The following is a 26,855-nucleotide window of genomic DNA, read 5'->3' on the forward strand; positions in this document are numbered from 1 at the left end:
TGAGACGTTAAAATTTATATCTCAAGGTGAGTGGCGCATTTACGTTGTAGATGTCTATAGGCTCCATTAACCACTTAAAACCAGGTGGGCTGTGAGCTCGTCCACCCATCTAAGAAATAAACAACAATAAAGTGTTGACAATTAAAATCTAAAATATTAGTAATGGAGGCGCAGAGTGGTTATTTATGTTATTTTGAACGTGTCCCGGTATATTTCGGTTCGTTGAGTAACCGTGACATGAGTCTGACGGTATCGCTCGTGCCTTTGTACCAGTGTGCTTAGTGCGAGTTTGTTAACGTTCTCGATAGAGTAAAAGTTAACTCAATTTTGTATGCAGTTGGAACAGCGCCCCTAACGGCAAACGTACGCAAACGATCGTCATAAGAAAATATTGATGGAATGGTTTCATTTTTCAAAAGAAAATTTTAATTTTATTTGTTTGATAGATATTTTGTATGGACAATTGACACCACATTCACTTTTCACTGAACTTCATACTTGACGAAAACATGTAAATGTATTATTATATAGCAGCTGTCCACGCGGATGCATCGCTCACTCAAGTAGGAGAGAGACAGATGTCAAACGCTGCCGAACGCGGAGTCCGATTGTGCCTCTTTGTCGCTCGTTGCGCGCTCTCGCTTGCACTTCAAGCCTTAAATGGAACGCCTCAGAGCGAGGTAACGCCGCATGAGTCATGTTTTTTCGTGCGTGCAGCCAGCTCGATCGAATTATAAGACGTTGCCACGTCAAAAATTTAACTGGTTAATTAAAGAAAAAAACAAAATAATCGATAAAGTTGATTATTGAAAACACGAATAAAACAACACTTTAATAAATCGTAGCTAGATCGATTTATCGCCCCCGAAATCCTCTGTATACTAAATTTTATGAAAATCGTTTGAGCCGTTTCCGAGATTCAGATTATACACATATATTTATATACAAGAATTGTTCGCTTAAAGATATAAGATATGAGCTAACTTTTACGCTATCTAGAACGTTAAAAAGCTCGCACTAAGCACACTGGTCATGAATAACATCCCACAATAGATGCGTGTATGGACTTAAATATAAGTGGAGGTAATTTTGGTGATGAAGTTAACACACTGAAACACATCTTCGACGTTGTCACACGTGAAAGTCGTTAAAGCTAATAACGTTAACGTTAAAAAATTAATAACGTTCAATAAAATGGCCATGATATGGTAATATGATGACTATTTTAATATAACTGTATTTCTTGTCATTCCTAAGCACTTCCCTTTAGATTAGTTAAAAACAATATTTCAGTTTATATTATTAATTCTTATTATAAAGCAATAATATAATGTACAATTATAAATAAATTATATTTAATATGATATTTAAATTGGACTTTTACTACATACAAGCAAACATACCTTAAGCGTTACGTTTTAAACAGTTAAATAATGTTTTTTTAAACTGGATGAGCAAACGATCTTGTAGAGCTCATCTGGTATCAAATAATCGAAATTCTGTACATACATGTTGAAAAGAAATCAATATTCTTCACCTCCCTCCAAAAATGATAAGCCTACCTCTTTAAATGTGAACACGGCTAGTGGCAACTCGACTTTTTAGGGTCTCATTTACTCCCAAAAATCCTCGCAAGATAATGGTGACAATTTAGTTAGAATTTTAGGAACAACTGAGAAAATGTTCTCTTACTACTATTTACTCCTAAACATTTGTTTAGGTTGTCAAAAAGTTGACGGTAATTGTTGCCTTGCTATATGTTCAAGCGTGAAGAAACAAACAAAAAAATGAATTAATAAGGCTTAATAAAAGAATTCACACAGTATCGCTCTTCACGGTTCCCAACATTTTGATTAACTTGGTGATTCGACGTTTACAGTTAAAGTGTAGTCTTTGAAATCCGCAAAGGGGACAATGACAAGATGAGTAAAGATCTTGTGAGATGACAACCACAGATCACAAGTCACAGATTAATAGTACGCAATGACAACGATTGACAAGTGTAGTGTGATGTGATGTATTGTGATCGGGTGTGCGTAAACAATTATATTGTTGAGCGGTTAATAATTCAATTTAATAAGATTTGAATTTTACGCTAAGACTGCAAATTTACTGAACTTTAGAATTTAATATCGTGCGCTGTTCTTAGATTTGCTCATGGTGCAGTGACAGACTAAAACCTACGCTTGTCTGGTAAGTGTCCGAATAAAAAAAATCCTTTGATTAAAATTTAAATATTTTGCTAAGTATATTCTCAAGTAGATAACGTATAATTTGTCCGGTGTGCTTTCATATTTTGTAAAGCTTATATCTCGTTTTGTTATTATCTTCTTTGCGTTCTTATTACTTGAAACTTGTGCTTGCAAAAAAAAAAAATAGACTGCAAAATCTCATACAAAAACTTTTAAAAATGGATCTTGTGTTATCCATGCGAAAATTCCGAATTTGTGTATTCATAAGTGTATTAAAATTATGATAGTTATCCTTTTGTATGAATATAAAATATTACTGCACATACAAGTGTATATTTATTGTTGCATAATGTTAAGAGACTAAATAAATAATAACTATTAGTCACCAGTGTGGTGTCTTAAAATGGTTTGTTTTACCAATATGCTAACAAACCATTAGTTCATTGAAAATCATAAATTTCTCTTAAAATCTAACTGCCATAGGATTTAAAAAAAATTAAAAATTTTAGAATTATTATAGGATTGTTGAAAATTTTATTAAAGCTGACAGAAAACATTTTATAAACAATTATTGCTAATCTAACTTGTTTACTTGGAAAACTATAGTTATTAAAAAAAAACTAGGATGTCATAAACTGTAATCTAGAATGCTGCTGTATCATGCTCAATATATTATGAATTAATATGCCTAATAGTATGATAATATAGTAATAATATAAAATAATACTTAAAAGAACACCGAAACTAGAAGGCGACGATATTTATAAAATTTTCAGTCAGTGAGATAAGTAGTCCTGTAAAATGCTTAAAACTTCAAAATAATAACAAAAAGATTTAGCCTTATAGTAGTCTTAATTGTGAATATGAAAGTTTGTTCAAGGATATCATATATATTTGCATAATTTCATTCTAAATAGAATTTATTTATTGACCATAAAATACACAAGCACAATATAAAGGTACAGATAAAATACAGCCTGTAAATAAAAATTGGAGACGAGAGTTTCGATTTAATGGTAATTTAATAATGCTATCTTGACCTTCAAATAAACAATAACGAGGATAGTGGCACCCATATCATGGTAAGTGTTCTACTGAAGTCCCACACTGAGTTTCCCACCAGATCTTCTCAGTGGGTTGTGTTTGAGATCCGGTGGTAGATTCTGCGAAGCACTGCTCTTACTACGGCCAGTGTTAGCAATACTTCCGGTTTGAGCTCCGTGAGCTTACCTACATGCTAGAGTGAAGCTGAAATAGCCTCTCAAAGTTACCAGCATAGGTAGGATAAAAAAAAGTGAAGTCAGACATACTTTGTTCTGCCTTTCTGTGCCAAAACAATTCATGGCATTCAAACTACAAATTTTCAACACAAAATACTGAATGTCTTTGACAGAGACAATGGCTGAAGCAAATCTGGACCTCATAATCCAATAATATACGACAAAAATAAAGATCATGGAGAATTAACATTAAAATTCCAGTGCAGATATTTACTAAACAATATTTATTATCTTAATGAAACAGATTAGACTAAACATGTTTAGCTCAATGATCAACATAAAAGGTTAAGAACACAAGATAAAATAGGGATTAAATAAACACATAAATATCTGGGTGAATCATAACATAATGATGCAAGAGGGCTATCTGCAAAATCAAATCCTAAACAATATTAATTAGCATAATAAGTATAATTATGTAAATAATTTTTATGGTAGGACCTCTTGTGAGTCCGGGCGGGTGGGTACCACCACCCTGCCTATTTCTGCCGTGAAGCAGTAATACGTTTCGGTGTGAAGGGTGGGGCAGCCGTTGTAACTATACTTGAGACCTTAGAGCTTATATCTCAAGGTGGGTGGCGCATTTACGTTGTGGATGTCTATGGGCTCCAGTAACCACTTAACACCAGGTGGGCTGTGAGCTCGTCTACCTATCTGAGTAATAAAAAAAATAAAAAAACAATTCAAGTACTGGTCATGCATTTCTTAAACACGCAATGTATTAGAAAGGTAATTGCCGGGGCTCCTCCGCGTCGCACAAGTCCGTTGACCTCGTGCGTCAGTTGATTTTAAATTGGGAAATTAGGTGGTGTTGCCGGTTCCTTGAAAGTTCACAAACCTACCTATATGTGTTTGCTCAACATAAAGAGGAATAGCAATACAAACAAATAACTTCTAAATAGTATTCTTCTCGTGGTACCTCTTACTATCCGTAAAATGTTGGGTAAAGTTATTGCGTTGGCAACTTCAGTTCATTCTCCGAAGTTTCTGAGCCACTTCTTATTTCGCCCTATTGTTTAATTTTACCCTTTAATACGAAACAATACTATTAAACTATAATATAATACTACAGACAAATGGTGGGGATATCGGATTACAATACGAACTACAGGTCAACCTAAAATTGAACTTGTGTACAATTGCTTTAAGGCACAAAATACCACGCCACTGCCGCAGTCCGGGCGTGGTATTCAAGATACATTCAGAAACAAAGCAAGCGGCAATTGTAAGTTTCATTGGTTTTAATCATGATCATTGCGTTAGAGGTTTACTTAATGTATTCCTTCAATTGCAACTTGATTAAATTAACTGAACTTCCAGACGCGTGCAATTAAGACTGTAGCTATTTCTGTTGAACGTATGCTAGGTAGGTTGTGGCGTGTTTTAAAAATCATAAAAAAAATTAACTTTAACTTCAAATAAGGGTGTATTGTTCAATAATAAAACCGATCTGGACGTATGGAATCCAACTGTGGTCGACAGCCAGCAAATCCAATATTATGTGCCTCCAGAGAGCTCAAAACAGTATCCTGAGAGTACTCTCGTCGGCGCCTTGGTATAGTCAAAATTCGGAAATCCACGAGTATCTGGAAATCCCAACCATCTTGGATGAAGTTAAACGATACTCAGCCAACTATAAGAATCGCTTGACATCTCACCCAAACCCGTTGTCCAGCTTACTATTGCAGCCAAACCCGATTAGAAGACTCAAGAGAGCCGACGTGCTACCCTACTAAGGCGAGACGGAGCATTGGCTCTGCCTCTCCAAACCACAACCTCTCACAACTCACCTGATTATAGATTATAGATATTGGCGACTGATCGCAGGTGTTAAAGTAGAAGAAAAAAAAAACTTCAAATAGCAAAACTGTATGTGGTGACGCTTGTTGAACACTGTTAAAAAACTGTTGAATTCATATTCATGGTAAAAAACATTCGACAAGTATTTTAGAAATTAGACGGTAGTTGGCTCCGTGAATCCTGGCGACTAGGTGACCACGAAAACTATCGACTGTGGCCTTTAAAACAAATGACGTCACATTTTATTCTTATGAAATGTTTCTAAACATCATGAATGGATTACTTACCGAAAGACAAAATCTTCACCCTGCCGTCTTACTTACTTGACATTTGAAATATTGACAGATATTTTTTTTCCTACCTAAGCTGATAGCCTTGAGAGGCTATATCAGCGTCGCCTTAACTAGTAGGTGAGCTCACCGGGCTCAAACCTGACGACGCAGAATCTACCACCGGATCGGAAACGCGACCCACTGAGAAGATCCAGCGAGAAACTCAGTGGGCTAAATACGACGCCGTCGCACAATCGATCCTATTGTGGAATGTTTTAAGACCTTAACATACAGCGGAAAACAAAAATGACACCAACAAAAATACGTTTTAACATTTGGTCTTGTAATTTTGACTCTGGAATAATCGCCACTGCACGTGGTTTTTCTAGGGCGCTATGACATGTCCTTCTTCAAACGAGTCTTGGAAAGCAAGAGCAGTGCTTCGCAGAATCTACTACCGGATCGGAAACGCGACCCACTGAGAAGATCCGGCGAGAAACTCAGTGGGCTGTGTCTGTGGGAATTGACAGATCTGCTGTCTTGTATGAAGGTCTTGTTTGGTATCTAATGACGGTTCCCTTCTATATTGTCTTGGTTTGATTGTTATTTTTACTTTGTCGCGCTCCTGTCCGGGTCCCCGTATGATAGCGTGTCGCACGCGAGAACTCACTATTACCCAGTCTGACGACAAATCACGAAGTTTGCATCAATATAATTCATATAGTCTTGTGCTTTTTATTCTTATTTCAAAGTGTTTAATAAAAAGAAATATTGTAGGTAGGCGCTCAACAATAAAAGAGAGCTTCAATGAAATATCACAAACATCCATACTATACTTAAAGTTATGAATAAATGCGAAAGTTTGTTTGTTACGCCTACACGTCTTACCTTATCTAGAAAAATAACTGTTCCCGAGGCTATATGTGGTATTTTTCTTTTTCTTTTATTTGCCACGAGCGATGCCTCGTTTAATAGGTACGAAGTAAACAATAAATATTGAAGATATAATAACGACAAACCGTTCACTTGCAGGCAGGCTCGGTCAGAAAATATTTCTTACTTACATCGGTTTTTACGGATATTCCGTTATATCTACTGAACCGTGCATCCAATTGACTTGAAACTTGGTATACATGTAGAAAATACATGTACTTAATGGATAGGCTAATATTTATATGAGTGTCGGACTCCCTACACTAGTTGCGGGGGCGTTAATGATGAGAATATTTGTGGGGGTGATTTTAAATACCCGGCGAAGCGGACCGGTACAGCTAGTATGTATATAGAATTAAAAATCTTCGACAGTATAAAACATATAGTAGTAAACTAGTTTAAAGTTACTAACCTACCCAGATTCACGACATCCTGCCGCACTGCAGTAATGCGTTCCAGTTTTAAGAGTGGGATGGTCGTCACCCTATAGAATTGAGATTTAGACCTCATGCTTCATGCCCTTAAGAACACTTGGCTAAGAGTTTGTTTACTCAACTAACAAATAAATGTTTTTTTTTAAATAACCTATGTTCAGAGTTATAGCGTGCGCATTCGACGCAAAATAACAGTTCAATTATTTATCCATTGACCCGTTTTAATGCATTCTTCGGCTCGTGCACATTTGGACGCACACTCATTTAGAATCTTAATTAAAAAATCATACCCGTAATATATCACGGCTACCAATTCAGTAGACGTTGCCCGCCATCGTGTATTAGTTTGTGGCGGGAAATCGCGCGGGCGTACCGCGTTTCGAATTTTTTTTTTCTTTTTTTTAAACTGTGATATCGTATTTTTTTTTTTTTTTTTGAATTCCTTAACCTATATTTGTCATTGTGTTTGTGGATATAGAAATAGCGTAGCGGATCTAATTTTAAACATATTTTTTTATTATACCTACTTATAATTTTTTTTTTGTAATTCAATGATAAAGTGTATACCTACCAATTTGTTACGCGCCGGAGCTCTGGATAAATAAAACTTTCACCGAAGTACAAATTAAAACTCTATTTAACACTTAGGAAATACTTAAGGAACTTTACAATTATTCGCAATTCGCCTCTTCCGCTTCGCTTCAGGTGATCCGTTCGATGTTTCGCTTCGAGAAGAACCGATTATTAACTCCACCGGTAAAATAAATAGGTAGAGATGATGCATTTGAATCATTTCATAACAAAAAAGGCTAGCTTTTTTCGATCTTACTTAAATTCTCTGGATCAGGCCTGGGCAAATGGCGGCCCGCGGTAAAATTTTATCTGGCCCGTGAAGCGTTATATCTATTATTATTAAAAACACAAATATTAGTTTTTGTCTAACATAAATGCCGGTGCCGAAATTTTCTCCCGGACAACCGCTCTTTTCAGCGCCTCCTATTCGAAAATATAATTAAGATAATTGAACAATATGTATAATACATACATACAGTATGTATAATAGTCGCACAATTTTATTAGTTATTATACTTATTATATCACATTATTGCATGAATAAACAAATAACTTAAATCTAAAGCCGCCATTTTCTCCTGCGATATAGTCGAACGCAAGCTATTTTATATTAATTTTAATTTGGAGAATTGTTTCCGCAATAAATTAAACGAAATAAAAGCAGATCTAGATCTACTGAGGGTGCATGCATCGTAAAACACTAAATAATGAAACTGAAACTGATGTATTTGCTTAACATATTTTTCAATTCGAAGAGTCTGAACTATTTTTCTCAAAAGTTAATAAAAATTCATTGACATCCTTAGCAAAAACGATACTTAAAATTAGAAAAAAAACTGTTTGGCCCGAGGTCAAATTTTCATCTACAATGTGGCCCGACTATCAAAATATTTGCCCATCCCTGCTCGGGATCATCTCTCCGCGTGATGAACTGTGTGGTGGTGGGTAGAGAGTTGAGTCCACTAAACAAATACCTTTCATTGCTCGTTCTACTGAGCGTAAGAAGCCTATGCCGAGGCAGAACACTGAAGGGTGCAGCAATGGTGCGTGCACACATTTTTACTGCACGCACATTTTTGCTTCCTGCACGGGTAAATCTCTACCTAATCCTGTAATCTAGGGTGTTATGTCAGCGTAAAGATTAGGTCAGCTCACGGATCTCTAATCTGGTGACGTTGCTAACACTGAGTAGTGCAGCGCTTCGCCGAATTTACCATAGGATCGGAAACGCGACCCGCTGAGAAGATCCGATGAGAAACTCAGAAGGCTGCCAGCCCCCAATTTTTTCTTCTCTGTTTTCATTAATGAAACTGTAATGCGTTTCGATTTGAAGGTCGTGGCGGCTATTGTACTGTAAAACTAAAACTTATGTCTGAAGGTCTAAGGAGGGGCGCCATTAACGTTGTTATAATCAATGACCTCCGGTAACCATTGAACACCAGACGGGCCGTGAGCTCAGCCACCAGTCTTAAGCAATATATATAAAAAAAAAATTAACGTAATGCGATATAAATCGGTCAGTTCCGCATAACTTCCGTTGTCATCGTCGTGACCTAAAGAATAAGACGTCGGGTGCATTCGTATGTAGCGATGCACCGGTGTTCGAGTCCCGCAGGCGGGTATAAATTTTTCTAATGAAATACGCACTTAACAAATGTTCAAGATTGACTTCCACGGTGAAGGAATAACATCGTGTAATAAAAATCAAACCCGCAAAATTATAATTTGCGTAATTACTGGTGGTAGGACCTCTTGTGAGTCCGCACGGGTAGGTACCACCACCCTGCCTATTTCTGCCGTGAAGCAGTAATGCGTTTCGGTTTGAAGGCAGGGGCAGCTGTTGTAATTTTACTGAAACCTTAAAACTCTTATCTCAAGGTAGATGGCGGCATTTACGTTGTAGATGTCTATGGGCTCCGGTGACCACTTAACACCAGGTGGGCCGTGAGCTCGTCCACCCATCTAAGCAATAAAAAAAATACTTGAGATCTGCGTGTTTGCTAAAAGTCTTGACCTTTAAATACGTAAGAACATAATCTCCTCACGACTTTTCCTGTCTGCTGTCGCTGATAAAGTTTATACTAGAATGTGCACGCGCCAGTTTTAAAGGTAACATTGATTTGTGTCAGAACCCTTTTGCGATTATATCTAAAACAAGTTATTCTATATCTCTTCTTGAAAAGGTTTATTACTACTACCAAAGCATTTGATGTCTTGGATGCGAAAAAAAGTCTAATATGCCTCGTTCGAATCACCTTTGCGATGGGCTAAGAATAATAGTAAACTCAATTCTGATTTCTTCTTCTTTTTCTCCACCTTATCCCACTAGGTGGGGTCGGCACAGCTAATTTTTCTCTTCCATTCTTTTCTATCAGCCGTCAACTCAACACTCACTCCTCTCTCTCATATCGTCATTCACACGCTCCATTCATGTCTTCTTCGGTCGACCTCTTCCCCCTCTATCTTGTAGTACCATTTCCATACATCTCCTAGTCACATGCATCTTCTCTCTACGCATCACATGTCCATACCACGCTAACCGTCCGCTCTTTAATTTGCAGATTACCGGGGCTACTTTAATATACCCAATTCTGATTTAAGGCAGGAAATATGTACATTTATGTTTAGAAAAAGAACGTTGTATACATCTATGTAAAATTCTTATTACGCTATATTCTCGTTCAAAAATGGCGATACACTGCCAACATCTTCCAACGTTGGGCCAATTGCAACGATTTCGTTGGCTCGTGCACCAAATAAAGTTTCATTTGTGTCGCGTTCTTTGCCAAAATAGTCTTCGAATAAGGTTTTTTTTGTTTTCAAGCTAAAGCTTCTGTAGCTAAAGTTTTAATGTTGTTGTAGTTCTTATTTCAAATTACGTGGGCACACACAATAATATAATAATTCGAGGGGATTACTATATAACGATATAACTTATACTGAGACTTTAGAACTTATATCGCAACGTAGGCGGCGGCATTTATGTTGCAGATGTCTATAGGCGCCAGTAACCACTTAACACCAAGTGGTCTATGAGCTCGTCGCCCCTTAAGCAATAAAAAAAGGGTGCGTGTACTTATGTACGGGCGTAAGAAGTTTTACTTTATTTTTATTAAATTTATTTCTTTTTTTTAATTTAAATTTTAATCAATTTGAAAAAAAATCGATTAAACAACATCCTTAAACACGCATATTGGACATCCCTTTTCTTGACATCGTATAAGTTCGGTAATTCTCGGTACGGTTCGGAAAGTTCACCTGCGGCTATATTCAGACTCGCCAAGTTACGTCGTCTTATTGTAATGAGCGATTTAGTGGGCAACTTCATTCTGTTAATTTTGTGTCACGGTGCGCGCGCATCGTAAAATTTCACTCTCATCAATTTTTCATAACGCGCCTAAAGAAGTATAACTTCAAAAAGATTCAAAACGCTATTTGGTTTAATCGTCATTTCGTTTAATACGCAATCTTTATCTTTGTAATTAACGGTGCGTTTTGTTTGGTATCAGCATCAACAGTTCGATGATTTTTTAATTGAATTTCAATTAAGTTTACTCCATTCAAATACATAGAAGAAGCTGAAGAGGTTTTTTGTTGTGATATTTATTCCAAATTTTAATATTTTAAATGGCTCTCCTGTAAAGTTGAAAAAATGTCGCTTATAGCCTTTCACCCCTCGATATCATCCCATTCTTTTTTTCTATAATTTTTCTATAGTATATCAAGAATTAGATTGACAGCAATGTTGATGGTTTGGACCTTTGTTTAGCGATCTGTTGAGGTCGTTTAAGAACAATTCACATTGCGGCTTATGACGTCACCGCCGGGAACGCACCACGCATCATATCCATCTTTGAAACGTTAATTTCGGCATAGTTTTCCAATTAATTTCGACGGTAGTTTCACATTTTTTTTAGATAATAATTAATATATAAATAAAATAAAAATGAGTTGCTGTTCGTTAGTCTCGCTAAAACTCGAGAACGGCTGGGCCGATTTGGCTAATTTTGGTCTTGAATTATTTGTGGAAGTGCAGAGAAGGTTTAAAAGGTAAAAATATATGAAAATGCTCGGAATTAAATAAAAATAACAATTTTGTTTTCCCTTTGATGTGTCCCCCGTCGGACCGATTCTTTTTGTTTGTTTCAAGTTTATTTTATACAAAAGTTTAGGTCTTTTATTTATCGATTGAGGCACTATGAAGTCTGCCGGGTCAGCTAGTTACTTAATATAGAAATTAATTTGCTAAACGCACATGAAACGTGCCTATTGATTGAATGCGCTTTTGAAATGTCGCCCCAAAACACGTCATCTCGGATCCTCGGGATCCATTAACGGTGCTTTTAGGTACCTCAAGCACCGGTCATCGCTCACGCCGAATCCGTGGCGTGAAGGGCTCGGCGAGTAAATTAACCTACAGACACAGCCCACTGAATTTCTCGCCGGATCTTCTCAGTGACGTTTCGGATCCGGTGGTAGATTCTGCGAAGCACGGCTCTTGCTGGGGCTCGTGTTAGCAACATCGTCAGGTTTGAACCCCGTGAGCTCACCTACTAGCCCGGCGGCGCTGACACGGTCTCTCTAGACAATCAGCTTAGGTAGGTCACGAAAAAAAAGCTGTTGAAACAAACTGTACTAAGTCCAGAGAAACAGCGGAGAACTTCCAAAATCTATATGTACATACTTAAAAACACTTGCCCTGATTGACTGCCTCAATCAACGCAGAGCTTTTGCCGTCTACAAAATTGTTGGCAGCAGTTTTTTTTTATTTTATATCGCAAGTATCCATTAAGGAAAGATTTTGTTTCACTCGTATGCGGGTAAAATTAGGGGTATGTATGTACAAGTCGTATGGGTCTTCTATACATATAAATAAAATTGGAGTGTCTGTTTTAATATTGAAATAACCGCTTTTTACAACATGCATATCAATAAATATACGGTACATACACCAAAATAACAATTTTTGCAATTTTTGTCTATCTGGCTGGACCGATTTTGACGGGACTTTCACTGATAGGTAGCTGATGATATAAGGAGTAACTTAGACCCCCGCGCACGAGGTAGCCAGGCTGCGGCAGCCAGGCAAATATATGGCGTTGTATGGGAGCCCGAGCACATAAGCAGCCCGGTACTCTTGGCTGCGATATAACACGCCTGTTGCACGGTAGCCAGAGCGAGTTTTGGCGAATGTATGTGGCTGCCGTCAGTCTCCGCGCACCTGCTGTAGCGGCCAATGCATATTCGTTATCATTAAAATGAAAATAAGACTTGACCTAAAGGCCTTAGTTACCAGGTCATAAAATCCCTTAAATTAAAATCGTCGGTCCGAAGCCAGGGCCGGTTGCTAGTCGAATATAATCTGATATACATAAATAGTTCCATCCAGTCTTGAACCGGTGTGTTTACGGAACCCAAACATGTTAACACAAGCGCTATTCCTAACGTTTAATTCGCATTACGAATGTATCAAAGCAAGCAGACACAAAAAGAAGATCACATAAAGGGGTCAACGCACCCATGCCTATTGCGATTTGGCTTTCGTCCAGATTGCACCGAATAGTTGGCGGTACTGGACGCGGCTCTAGTCACAGATAATAATAAACACACGCATGACAGTTGACATTTACGTTATCTTGAAAGATATTAGAGGAATTTGTGTGATGGTTCCCTTTGTAGTTTATATTTGTGAAATTCAAGAGAAATATTGATCCCGCTAAGCAAGGATAAATAATACAGACCTTCTCTGAAAAGAAAACGCGTGACAGCTATTTGAATAACGTACCTGTAAATTTCAAAAATAACTTTTAGATTACAAACGCATAATTATTTTTTGCTATGGCAATGAATTGCGCACGGACTATGACTAGAATGGTCACAATTACTCAAAATACACACTGAAGGACTATAATGAAATTTCAGAGAGTTGATTCATTAAAATAAGCATTTCCACCTAAAATATACATTGGTTATAAAGTACACAACAATATTAATATAAAATTAATAAAAGTACACACAATGTTTTTACCCGAATAAATTATCTGTGCCTCATGACTTTTGTCAACTTTTTTTCATTTTTTTAATTATTATTCTTAAAAAACGTACAGGCTTTGATGATTTTACAGTTTTCGTATTGAATTGATTTAGATCAGTGAAAACACTGAAAATTTATTTACTAATAACTTAAAGGCTTACCTATGTCTACCTCGCAACCACCAACGAGTGTGACGTGCAATTTTTTATTTTAAGGGCATTGAGTCGGGGCAAAACTATTTTCCAGTCGCGATTAGACCTTGAACCTTCAGTACAACAACCCATCGCCTTTCTCCGTATGATGCTTCTTCCTTTTACCTTATCGTGCAATATACAATTTGGTGGCTCCTTTTGGTCCTTTTCGTAGTAGATGTTCCAATATTTTCCTCCACCGATGCTTTTTATTTCATCTTTACAACTCTTTACAATATTCAACCCTTCTCTATTCATATTACGGAGTTCCTGATGTGGATATGTCAATTAAGTACAGGAGAAAGCCTATCATCGTACCAGAAGCCGCGGAGTCAAATCTTAAAGGCTGATTTACACAACAGTCCACATTTTGTACAAAGCTGTTCTTCATAGCTAGTTTCTGCTTGTTTTCAAATCAATCATCATTTAACTATCAAAGCTGTTATCTTTACAACACCTTTCCAGCTTCAGGCCACTGTACAAATAAGTCGCCTTAGATATTAGACTCCAGTTACGATAACACGGTTTTCTTTTATGTCTATTTTGAGGCTAAAAACACTAACCTTCTGAAGTCCAATTAAAAAAAGGAACGCAATTAAAACTGTGTTATTATCATATCGAATGTTTTATTAAAAAAAGGATTTATTTTTTGTTATATAATTTACCCAAAGATTGCTAAGCCCTGTTTACTGGAATAGCTTCGTCGCGATCCCGAGACGCTAGGGTTTGTCCGGGGGATCACTGCTCGTTATTTATGCTGTAATAAAATTAACAAGTTGTTTCGTTAACTGCTATAATTATACAGCTATTTTAAGTATAAAAAAGTATATGGATATGTTTACTATTGTTTTATTTTATTTATTTATTAGGCACACAAAACACATCACAGGGTAAAAAGATACAAAAAGAAACACAAGTAAAAAGAAACAAGCTCTGCCTTGCAACATAGGCTATGTGCGCACGACAAAACAAGACCAAGTGCTGAATTTGTACACAACGTTTGAATTAATATATAATACTAGCTGTACCCGTCCGCTTCGCTGGGCATTTAAAATTAACATTATTATTTCTCACCCCCACAAAGATTCTCATAACGGTAGGCAGCGGCTTGGCTCTGCCCCTGGCATTGCTGACGTCCATGAGCGACGGTGACCACTCACCATCAGGTGGGCCGTATGCTCGTCTGCCTACACGGCAATAAAAAAAAATAAAAAAAACGCCCCCGCAACTTTACTGGTGTAGTGAGACCAACGCTCATATAAATATTAGCCTATCCATTAAGTACATGTATTTTCTACATGGACACCAAGTTTCAAGTCAATCGAATGCACGGCTCAGTAGTTATAACGGTAAACCCTCTGTGTGTAATGAGTCTGAGCATGAGTGAGTGTAAGAAGGTGTAGTCAAAAACATTAAAAGTTATTTAACAAAATTTCAGTGTCCTCATAGTTGAAATCAAGCAACCAATTAAATATAGAAGTTCTGCATTTCTTACTGCTTAGGGAAATTTATTTATTAATTTATTAGATATATAAATTAATAAATAAATTTGTACGTTTTGTTAAGTTTCAATGTATTATCGAACCGCACTATGACCAATCATTCGGAGAATAACGATTTGGGTAAAGTTCTGTTTGAATTTAAGTTCTGACGTTGGCTAGCGTATTGAGCCACAAAGGATTATAGGCGGCTCGACTCCCAACAAACCCCATCTGCTGATCCCAGCGCGTGGGCGGAAGTCTAGAGATTTTCTAGTCAAATAAATATCTAATAAATAAAAATAAGTATCTAATAAAATGACGTAACGCGATTTAAAAACGGCCTATTTATGAACGAAGGATTTTTTTCAATTGCTTAGGAGGGTGGACGAGCTCACAGCCCACCTGGTGTTAAGTGGTTACAGGAGCCAATAGAAATCTATGACGTAAATGCGCCACCCACCTTGAGATATAAGTTCTAAGGTCTCAAGTATAGTTACAGCGGCTGCCCCAACCTTCAAACCGAAACGCATTACTGCTTCACACGGCAGAAATAGGCAGGGTGGTAGTACCTACCCGTGCGGACTCACAAGAGGTCCTACCATCAGGTAGGATCGGTATTGGGTTGTATATATAAATACTTTTATTAAACGCGACACGATTGAACGTAGGTACAAGTGCTTCTATCACCTTGGGCGGACACATACGTACGAGAGCCTTGGCTCCGTTTCGTTTATTGCTGTTAATTACTTATTGTGAATTGAAAAAGTTATCAAGGTCAATATTACTTATTAGATACGATACGATTTGTCGTAATGGTTCAGTTCAACTAGTCGTGTTGATTAAAAATGTTTTTGTTGATATCCGCCTATCTATCTGCATGCGTCTCGAAGTATTTTAAGATTTAAATATTTTTTACATATATTTTTTTAAGTTTATCGAAAAAAACGATACTGGTGTCTAAGCGACATTTTTTCCAACTTTATAGGAAAGCCATTTAAAGTTGATAATGTGAAAAAAATATCGTAACAAAAAAACTTCTGCAGCTATTTCAATGGAATACTCGTAGGCTTCATTTTGAAGTTCAATTACAATCGCCAAACTGTTGATTCTATAGCACCAAATAAAACGCACGTTTGATGCATAGTACAAAGATAAATGTCGCGTATTGAGCGAGACGTTACTTTATATTTTACTAGCTGATCCGGCAGACTTCTTAGTGCCTCAATCGATAAATAAAAGACCTAAAGTTTTGTATAAAATAAACTTAAAACAAACAAAAGGAATCCGTCCGACGGGGGACACATCAAAGGAAAAACAAAATTGTTATTTTTATTTCATTCCGAGCATTTTCATATTTATCTACCTTTTAAACCTTCTCTGGACTTCCACAAATAATTCAAGACCAAAATTAGCCAAATCGGCCTAGCCGTTCTCGAGTTTTAGCGAGACTAACGAACAGCAATTCATTTATATATATATATATATATATATATATATATATAGATAACCAAATAGCTTTTTGGTCCCTCGATATGTATGTGTAATAATAAAAGTTGAATATTTTTATAAAGTCAACGCAATTATTCATGACAGTCAATCAATAAAAAGAATTAACTGCTGTACCTATTCGAAACATTTTTCTCCTTTAAGCAGCTTGTGGTTGTGCTTAAAAAATTTTGAGTTTTGAAATATGTTACTGAAATATATTTGCTAATTATTTTTTCTATAAGATCTGTCCATATTTAAAAAAATTAATTAGTTATTTGTCGGTTCTTCGTCTAGTCAAAATTACAGAGACAGAGAAAAGAAGAGGATAGTTCTGAGAAATTATACATATTAGTAACTATTTGTTTTTTATAAAATGTGGAGAATATCTATGTTAATTACATTTTTCGTCATAACTTTGTAAAAAAAACCTACCCCCGATATCTGATTAAGATACGATTTATCGTACTCTGTAAACGAACATTCGAAATCATTGCCAAAATAAATCGGATACTGCGACATATTATAAATAATATCACAGTACACTGAAAAATTACAGATAACTTTATGTACAGCATAACAGATATAATCCGTCAGCATAGAAACGTCATACGTGATAAATAAATGCTATACAAAAACAGAAGGATATTAATCAAATAACTGTTCACTTTAATATAAATCGGAGGAATTATCGGTGCGTTTGATATTCTTTTGCTTCACTATCATTAATAAAAAAAAATCGATGTATATTACAATACCAACAGTTATTTTCACATATTTTGCAGAAATTTAATTGCTTAATTGCTAAAAGATTTTAGAAAAAAAGGTACCTCACAAAAAACATTAATTTAAAAAAATGAATGCCAGACACAGAAACATTTTAAATGGTTAGTTATAAATCTTATTAAATTAATAAAAACCTTTAAATGCTAAAACACGTCCGTACAAGTTGATACCTAATATATATGATCAAACAGCGCACTAGTCGGTAATCCGACGCTTCACAGTTTATATGCACTAATACAAAGTCGATCTATCGACGGTTCGCGCTCAAAGGTTTAAATATATTTCGACAACGATGAGTAATCAGTAACAGTCTCATCTTTATTCGTTACGTATTCTTCTATTCCACACAGAAGTTTCATCGCGTACTATAATTAAACAGTGACTTCCTCGAAATGCTAACATTTTCTCGTGAATCCAGTCGGTTAGTCGCCGCGTTGTGTCTGCTCACAACTGACGCCGCCGCAGGACCCGACGCGAGTGTTCTAGGATAATACGGTGCCTAAAAAGACGTGTAGACGAAAACGTATTTCTTATGACGTCTTCGGTTCAAATATTTAACACACAAAAAAACCGCGAAATCATGTTACTTGAATTTCGAATTTGCACGTTCTAGTCACTTTGATTTAAAAAAATGGAATGCACGAGAAAAGAGTTGAATACGTAGAAATTTCGTAAACCGAAACAGGAAGCCTATTCGAAAATGGAACGCGTGTCATTCTCCCTTTCGTCAGCGCGCGAAAGTGCACGAGTCCAGTGACACGTGACCTGCGTTTGTTCTATTGACGTTCCGTTGTCTGTTGTAATTGAGTCGTCTATTATCAAAGGTGACAATCTGTGCATTTGGACAAAAAAAAATTATTGATATGTCAATACAGATTGATTTGAATATAATCGTCTCCTTCAAAGAATACGGTTCAAAACCTGCATTAAATAAAGGTTAATACTTAACCTGTTATTTATCTAAGATGTCGTTCAGAAGAGTTTTGTGACTGCCAATGGAATACAAAGTCAATAATTCGTTTTTCTGATTTACCAATAATTGTCCAAAAGTCACATTGCCGGCTTTGATAATAGTCGACTCAATTATGTATGCGGTTTGTACAATGCTCTCAAACCATACTACAGGTCAAGTTAGAGCGGTGTTCTCACTGACGTGTTTTCACGGGATCTGAATGCGTTCTTGAGAACATGTCCGCCATTGTTGTAGTCTTCGCAAACAATGTAAACAACTTGTTATTCATAATTGACATTTTAATACGAGGTTACGTGTTTAATGGATTGTTAGAGAGGATAAATAGGTCGTATTCATTTTTGAAATATTTTATAACTTTCGTAATTTGTATTCGGATGTGTATGTTTCTTATACGTGACAATTATATGCAATGGTATGAGATGGTTGCCCGCATTAAAATAAAAAGTATATATAAACCAAATTCAAGTATTTGCTATTGGAACTACTTATGTATTGTATTTAAGTTGGTGGTTAGTTTTTTTTTTTAATACTTAGGTGTGACCTTAAAGTCTTGCGGATATGAGCGGTCTCCATAAACTATGAGTAATATCATAGTCAAATAGGCTATGTACCTGAATAAACGTAAATAAACACATTTAAGTATACATATTTATTTCAATGACGACGATAATCTATGGAATTTGCAGTTTTTAAATTAGAATTACGTTTCAATTCTTCTAAGTCTCAACTTGCTCAAGGTGAATATTTGAAACGAAACAAAATACTCTTCATTTGTCTCTTCCAAGTGCGATGACTATTTTAAGGATTAGCAAAAAAATTAGTTTCTAACATTTTATAAGTATTCCCACGTATTTTGAATGAACAAAAAATATGCTTTTTTTCTTTCTTTATTTTCTTGCATTATCATTCCGAGTCGTATCAAAATTGAAATATAAAATTTTCAAGTATTTTACTCATCAGTAAGATCATTTTAAACGTTTATATTCCAATATGGCGTCATATTGAGAATTTTAAATCCATAAATTTTTATTTAGCAATTAAGCAACTAACTTTTGTTTGGGAAACAATGAACCTACAGGCCTGGCCTTGAACTCCGGTTGCGTTTACTAACCAAAAAGTCGCAAGTGCAATGTTTACTACAATCCTAAACTGATCTCTATTTACTTTATAATTAAGAGTGTACTTGTATGACTCATTTGCTTGTCCGTGTATCTGTTTCGTCTGAGCTGTCTTCCGTCAGACATTTTTTTTTCTCCGCAATGTCACAGATTATATTTATTATTAGGTTGAGTCTGAGTTTTTTTTTATTTTTTATTTCGAATGTTGGATTGTTTTAAGATATTCCAAGTGTATTTATTAAATTGCAAAAACTTTTTTTTGCTTTTTTTTTTAAATTGCATGTTTTGACTTCGGCTCTCCCCAGTCATAAGACTTAATCAAAATTACTAATTTGATTTAATTTAATTTAATAAAATGAATAATCGAAAAATCGGAAATAATGTAATGATGATTTTAATTTAAAATATGCGAGATTAAAGCGTGAAAGTAGTTGTACATAAATTACGTTAGTAAAATTTGTTCTACGCTCAAACAAGACTGCGAATGTACAGAATATATGATATTCAAAGTTTTATTTAGGACTAGCTGACCCGGCAGACTTCGTAGTGCCTCAATCGATAATCTATACTAATATTATAAAGAGGAAAGATTTGTTTGTTTGTTTGTATTGAATAGGCTCCGAAACTACTGAACCGATTTGAAAAATTCTTGCACTGTTTGGAAGCTACTCTATTCCCGAGTGACATAGGATATATTATAATCTTTTTTAAAAAGCATTTGGGTTCCGTATTGGGATTTTAATCCCAATAATGTTGCCCAAGGTGTAAAAAAATTACCTAAAATATTCTTTACATCGCGTGCCCAGCGAAAGCTATTGATGATAGAATAAAATAATGTACTACGACTTTGTAGAACACATTATTATTTACAAAAAGTGTCACGACAGCATGTGTCTAACTATTATAAGTTTTTTTTTATTAAAAAAAATAAAACAACGTCAAATATCTTAAAGACCCGAGCGGGGACGGAGCGGGCCGCTAGTCGATAAATAAAAGACCTAAACTTTTGTATAAAGTAAACATAAAACAAACAAAAGGAGTCCGTCTTCGGAATTTGAATCGGAAATTGTTATTTTTATTTAATTCCGAGCATTTTCATATTTATTTACCTTTTAAACCTTCTCTGGACTTCCACAAATAATTCAAGACCAAAATTAGCCAAATCGGTCCAGCCGTTCTCGAGTTTTAGCGAGACTAACGAACAGCAATTCATTTTTATATATACAAAGATAGAATAGATAGACTACATGTACACTGCAGTACAACTAGTGACGGACGCAATTTGAATCAATTGTTTTTCTTGGCGCCATGAAATAAATCAGAGTATTAATAATTGCGATGACGTCACTACCATTTAAATTTGCCCATGATAATTTCATTTTGACGCTCCTTGTGTAGTATTAGTTCTAACGGGCTTAAATTTCAATAAACAATTGAACCCGCGACGCGAGTACGTTGAATGAAAACGGAGGTCACGTTGTACTGGTTCATTCGACACTCGGTTATCGAAAATACAATTTGAATTATTCGTAAAATTTTCGGGCCCCCGCTAATTATGGAGAGAGTTGAAACGTTTCTTTTGAAATTTCTTTTATAAATTTTCTTTGTAAATTTCCGAAAAAATCGTTTGATATTCTAAATAATAGATAAACTCAAAATATGATTAGCAATATTTTTTTTTTTTTTTTAAATTACGTTCATCTTATATTTATTTTTATTGGATAATTGTTGACCCTCAACAGCCCAATTTAGTCCATTGTCGGACTAGACACGGCGTCTTCCTTAGTGCCACAGAGCTCAGTCTAAGAATTCCAAAACGAAATACCTTTCAGCCATCTTGTCCCCGCTTGTCTTGTGGCCTAGCCTATGCTTTCTCAAAACGACTCTATACCTTTATAATTAAGTTTCATATCAAAACTTCATCGTCTTAGACCGAAAATAAACGAGCTGCATTTCTCTGGAAGTGCATTTTTCTTTTTTTATATTTGAGTTTCTCTCTCTCGTGCTTCTAAATATAAATGTGGCCTCGCGCCAGTGCGCGACTGTTCACCGCGACGTTCAGTTCGTTAATGTGAATAATAATAATAAATACAGCTTAATATAAACATGAGAAACGTATGTACCTTAAATTCTGTGTTCTAAATATTAAAATCGAATTTTAAATTATTTTTAAATAGAGAACAACATTAGGGTTCTTCTGTTCCGGCCAGTGACAAATTTCGAAGTTATTCGGGCAAGTTCGAACAAACTAATAATACAAGATAAGGACATGCCAATGCAGTGTGTGCCCGCGACGCGTTTAGTTCTAAATTTGAACTTGGAATTTTTTTGAATTCGGCATCCCCCTTGTGGACCACAGACAGTGATACAGTGTTTTTTTTTTGACAATAGTGTTGCGTGATTAATGATTGTAAAACGGATGAAAGAAAATGGGGAAAAAGAAGAAAAATAACACGAAGAAGGCTGGCAACAGATTCTTTCGTTGGATTAGAAGGTAAAATTTTGACACATAAATATTAAAATGATGTAACTAAATCATATTTTTCCGTTCTAACTGATGTTATTGTTTATGTGACGCATGTTTAATAAAATCTTTTTTTTTTCTCTTTGATTTTTTTGTATATTAATCATAAAATAACGAGACTGCCCCACTTTTCATGTAAAATAATAACATACTGTACTTAGAGAGCAATAAAACAGTTGTTTAAATAACATATTAAACTTTCGAAATAAGACGTTTCCTTAGGAATGTACCGTAAATATAATCCAAGAATATAAAATGGAGATTTCAAATAGTCGGCAACAATTATGACTTCCTCATTGGTGTTTTGAGAAACGTGTAACCGCTAAATAAACGTCGTATCTGCTAAAAAAGAGATACTTAAAGGATTAAACCTATTCCGGCCACACGAGGTTTTGTTTGGCGGAACGTGATGAGTGTTGCCGTGTAAATAAATTTGATTCGCCAATTTTGTGTTTCATTCGGTTATATAAAAGATTTAGTTAATACCAAGTCTAGATACCTTAATCATTGATGTTATGTCGCGATTAGTTTCCTTCGCTTTTTGTTATTCATAAACTGTAAATAATTAAAACGGCGAATTATAAAAATCTTATTAATTGACACTGGCTAATGCACAAACCGTGCTGGAGCCAAAAAATAAACAAGGAAGAAAGTCCATTCGTTTTTCTGCCCTCGCATAGCGCTACTAAACGCTGACGTGCAGTGAAATGGAAACGCAACGTACATATTATCAACAGGTGATTTTCTCGTCATACAGAGCTTGACTCGAACCCAGTAATTAGATAACAAATGGCGCCAATTCAACGCTTCGATTCCCGTTGAATTGCCCGGAAAACGTAGAGTGTTATACATAAATCGTTCGTAATGTTTAATTAGTTTCTAATCTAGCGTACACTTAAACATAGCGAAGTTTCGTTGCGACTTGTTTATCTATCTTCTATCTATATATATAAAAATGAATTGCTGTTCGTTAGTTTCGCTAAAACTCGAGAACGGCTGGACCGATTTGATTAATTTTGGTCTTGAATTATTTGTGGAAGTCCAGAGAAGGTTTAAAAGGTAGATAAATATGAAAATCGGACGTCGGACGGATTCCTTTTGTTTGTTTTCAGTTTATTTTATACAAAAGTTTAGGCCTTTTATTTATCGATTGAGGCACTACGAAGTCTGCTGGGTCAGCTAGTTTATTTATATTTCTGTCTTCCTACAAACTAACAGTTGGACCAAAACATTTCACACATGAACCTACAGCAGTTCATTACTGGACATAGGCCTCTCTAATTGCACACGATTGAGCATGACCCTTGGCTTCTCTCATGCAGCTCTTACATTAAGCTATTAATGGTAACTTTTACTTAATTAATGGTAAAATGCTAAAAGGAAGAAGTAGAAGAACAAATTCTGTTGCAAATCGCGTACATTAGTGGTACGCTTTGTACATGCAAGCCTTAATGGATCCTACATAGGTTAAATAATTCCAATATGCAGTGTTCTAACGTATAGAAAATGGAATTAAAAAGATTAATTTTATACTCGTATGAAGCATACCAAACCAAGGCGGAAGTTTCAAGTGATGGAAAGATAAGTGTCTGAACAAGTTCTGCCTCTGGGCATAGCACTTATAAACACAATTGTGGGCCTCTGCGATTTGCATGTTTCCTTTTTAAATTAACTTTGACACTCTCTTCGCGCCTAAAGAACATTCGATTCAATAGAGACTTAGAGAAACTTGTAGAGAACCTTGTGGTTTTGCTTTTTTATTGCTTTACCAGGTGAACAAACTCACGATCCACTTACCGGTGCCCTTTTCGGTCACTGGAGGCTATAGACATCAATACCTATATGAAAGCCTGTCTTGAGACACTAGTTCCAAGTATGTTCATTGTCTGTTCTATACTACAACAGCTGCCCGGCCTCTCAAATTAGAAGGCATTACTTTTTCGTGGCAAAAATAAGCAGAGGTAGGCAGTACTTGGTGGTACCTGTACTGGCTCACAAGTCGCCCTACCTCCAGCTTGGTACTTGAGTGTAATCACGGCGTGGCCATTTGCTCAACTAGGTATGTTCTTATGACTCAAATAAAAAATGTGCGTACGGTTCGAAATCAGAATGGCGAGTGTAAATTAAAAAGCAAGTTTGGTACCTTTAAGTGTAATTATTAAAAAAAATGCTACATTTATCGAGGAGAGCTTTATACGGGAACAATTATCGAAACGATGTCTATAGCATATGCGCGAATCGACCTAAAGCTGTTCGGTTACAAAAGCTCCGTCCGCTTAGGGACATAAAGTCGTTTCTCGACGTGGGAGGACAGACAGGTATAACGCTGTTACCATACTAAACGTTAATTCTTTTTCGACTACCCACACATTTTAAAATTGCAAAATACTATGTTTATTTTGGTCATTTGGCCTTGCGCGGCCTGTGTTTGATCGCAAATGACATGTTAACCGGTTCGTTTCATTTCTGGTATCATTGGGGCTATTCCAACTTCTCGCGGATGGGTGGGTGAGCTCACGGGTTCAACCTAGGAGAATTTGCTAATACTAGCCCTAGCAAGAGCAATGCTTCACAGAATCTACCGCCAGATCAGAATCGCGACCCACTGTGAAGATCTGACGAGAAACTCAGAGGTTGTGTCTATGGGGTTGACCGATGTTAGAACGTTTTGGACCCGTATGATTTCGTTTATACCATAATTTCGCACCTACCTGTAGGATTTGAACACTGACATAGTTGCTACCCTTGATATGAGCAAACTGGACCTCTAATCTTTTAGGCCACGGCAAACTTCGTAATTCTATCTTCAAAATCAACTTTTAGTGTTCGATTTTAAACAACCAACTTCACCAAAAAATCTCTTGTTTCTTATTTGGCTTTTAAAATTTCCAATTCTAGTTTCGGTGATCATAAACTACCTAATGCAAGACGTTAGACATTAAACCCTAAATTATGTTTAGGCCTGATTTTATACACGTAATTAACTGCGATGAATTGCATGACATCGTCCAGACAACCAACAGATAAAGAGAACGTTAATTGCCTATCCGAGGACAATAAGAATGACGTAATAATAATAATGGAGTATTGTACAGCATCCGGCCATTATGTAACTCAATTACAATATGTGGATTAAATTCCGGTCTACACTAAGCATTCCAATATTCAGCTGCTAGTATGATGATACTGTTGTCATTAAAACTTTAAACTATGGAGAGTATACTTGGGCGACGCGACTAAGCCTACTTTTTTTCCCCTACCTATGCTGGTAAGGCTCTAACCTGACGAATTGCTAATACTAACCCTAGCAAGAGCAGTGTTTCACAGAATCTACCACCGAATCGAAAACGCGACCCACTGAGAAGATCCGGCGAGACACTCAGAAAGCTGTGTCTGTGGGTTAATTTACTCGCCGAGCCCTTCGTCGCAAACGACGGGTTTGACGAAAACGATGACCAGGCGAAGACAATATATAATATAGAAGATAAATATACTACAATAATACAATTATTGTAGTATATTTGGCAAAGGCAGTGCGGGACGACCACCTACCAGAGTACCGACGACCTAGTGAAAATGGCTGAATCACTTTGGGTGTAGGTGACAACAGACCGGCCGCACTGAAGGTTGATTGGGGAGGCCTATGTTCAGCAATGTACAGCTATAAACTGAGATGTCAAATGAGATTGAGTTGTCATCGAAAGACGTCTTAAAATTTTTAAATTAAAGTCTTAAACTTAGTGAAGATTACTTATTTTTTTTATTGCCCTTGTAGACAGACGAACGTACGGCCCACCTAATGGTGAGCGGTTATCGTCACCCATGAGCGTCAGTAATACCAGGGAGAGAGCCAAGCTGCTGCGTACTGTTAAGTACTCTCTGCGAGCCTCGTTTGAAGAAGGACATGTTATAGCGCTCGGGAAACACCGTGGAGGGGAAGCTTATTCCAAAGCCGGATGGTACGTGGCAAAAATATATCAGGAAGCGCACTGTGGATTCTGTGGACACTGGTGCGCAAGTTGGTAGGATCCGTTACATACAACTTTATTTTTTTATTGCTTAGGTGGGTGGACGAGCTCACGCTCTACCTGGTGTTAAGCGGCTACCGGAGCCCATAAACATCTACAATGTAAATGCCGCCACCTACCTTGAGATATAAGTTCTAAGGCCTCAGTATAGTTACAACGGCTGCCCCACCCTTCAAACCGAAACGCATTACTGCTTCACGGCAGAAATAGGCGGGGCGGTGGTACCTACCCGTGCGGACTCACAAGAGGTTCTACCACCAGTGATTATGCAAATTATAATTTTGCGTGTTTAATTTCTAATACACGATATTATTCATTCACCGTGGAAGTCAATCGTGAACATTTGTTAAGCACCTACATTTGTTTACTACTGCACCATCGAGTCAGTATTAATCATATTAGAAACTAGCGACCCGCCCTCGCTTCGCTTCGGAAACATTAAAACACCCATGAAACCAAAAAAAAAAAATTAAAAAAAAAATTAAAAAAGTAGCCTATGTTCATCAGGGACAATGTCGGCTTCTAATGGAAAAAGAATTTTTCAAATCGGTCCAGTAGTTTTGGAGCCTATTCGAAACAAACAAACAAACAAATCTTTCCTCTTTATAATATTAAGTATAGATACATTTTTTGTTTTCATGATGTTACGTAAAGTTTCGGAACGAACAAAATAAAACAAAAACTTCGAAACATGAGAAATAATAATATAGTGATAATGAAAAAAAAAAAACTAAAATATATTCTTTCAACA

The 26,855-nt window shown here is 36.3% G+C and overlaps 1 protein-coding gene across 1 annotated transcript in view; it reads left to right on the forward strand.

Moving 5' to 3' along the window:
• Positions 1 to 17,870: 17,870 nt before the first annotated feature.
• The window catches only part of vlc (disks large-associated protein 2), a 51,825-nt gene continuing 42,840 nt past the window's right edge, over positions 17,871 to 26,855 (forward strand). The window contains exons 1-2 of the mRNA XM_028177890.2: positions 17,871 to 17,956; positions 21,730 to 22,046. Of these exons, the coding sequence (XP_028033691.2) occupies positions 21,982 to 22,046 (65 nt within the window). The 5' untranslated portion in view covers positions 17,871 to 17,956; positions 21,730 to 21,981. The remainder of the gene's footprint in view (positions 17,957 to 21,729; positions 22,047 to 26,855) is intronic.

The sequence above is a fragment of the Bombyx mandarina genome, chromosome 02 (assembly GCF_030267445.1).
Source record: "Bombyx mandarina strain Sakado chromosome 02, ASM3026744v2".
Taxonomy (NCBI): domain Eukaryota; kingdom Metazoa; phylum Arthropoda; class Insecta; order Lepidoptera; family Bombycidae; genus Bombyx; species Bombyx mandarina.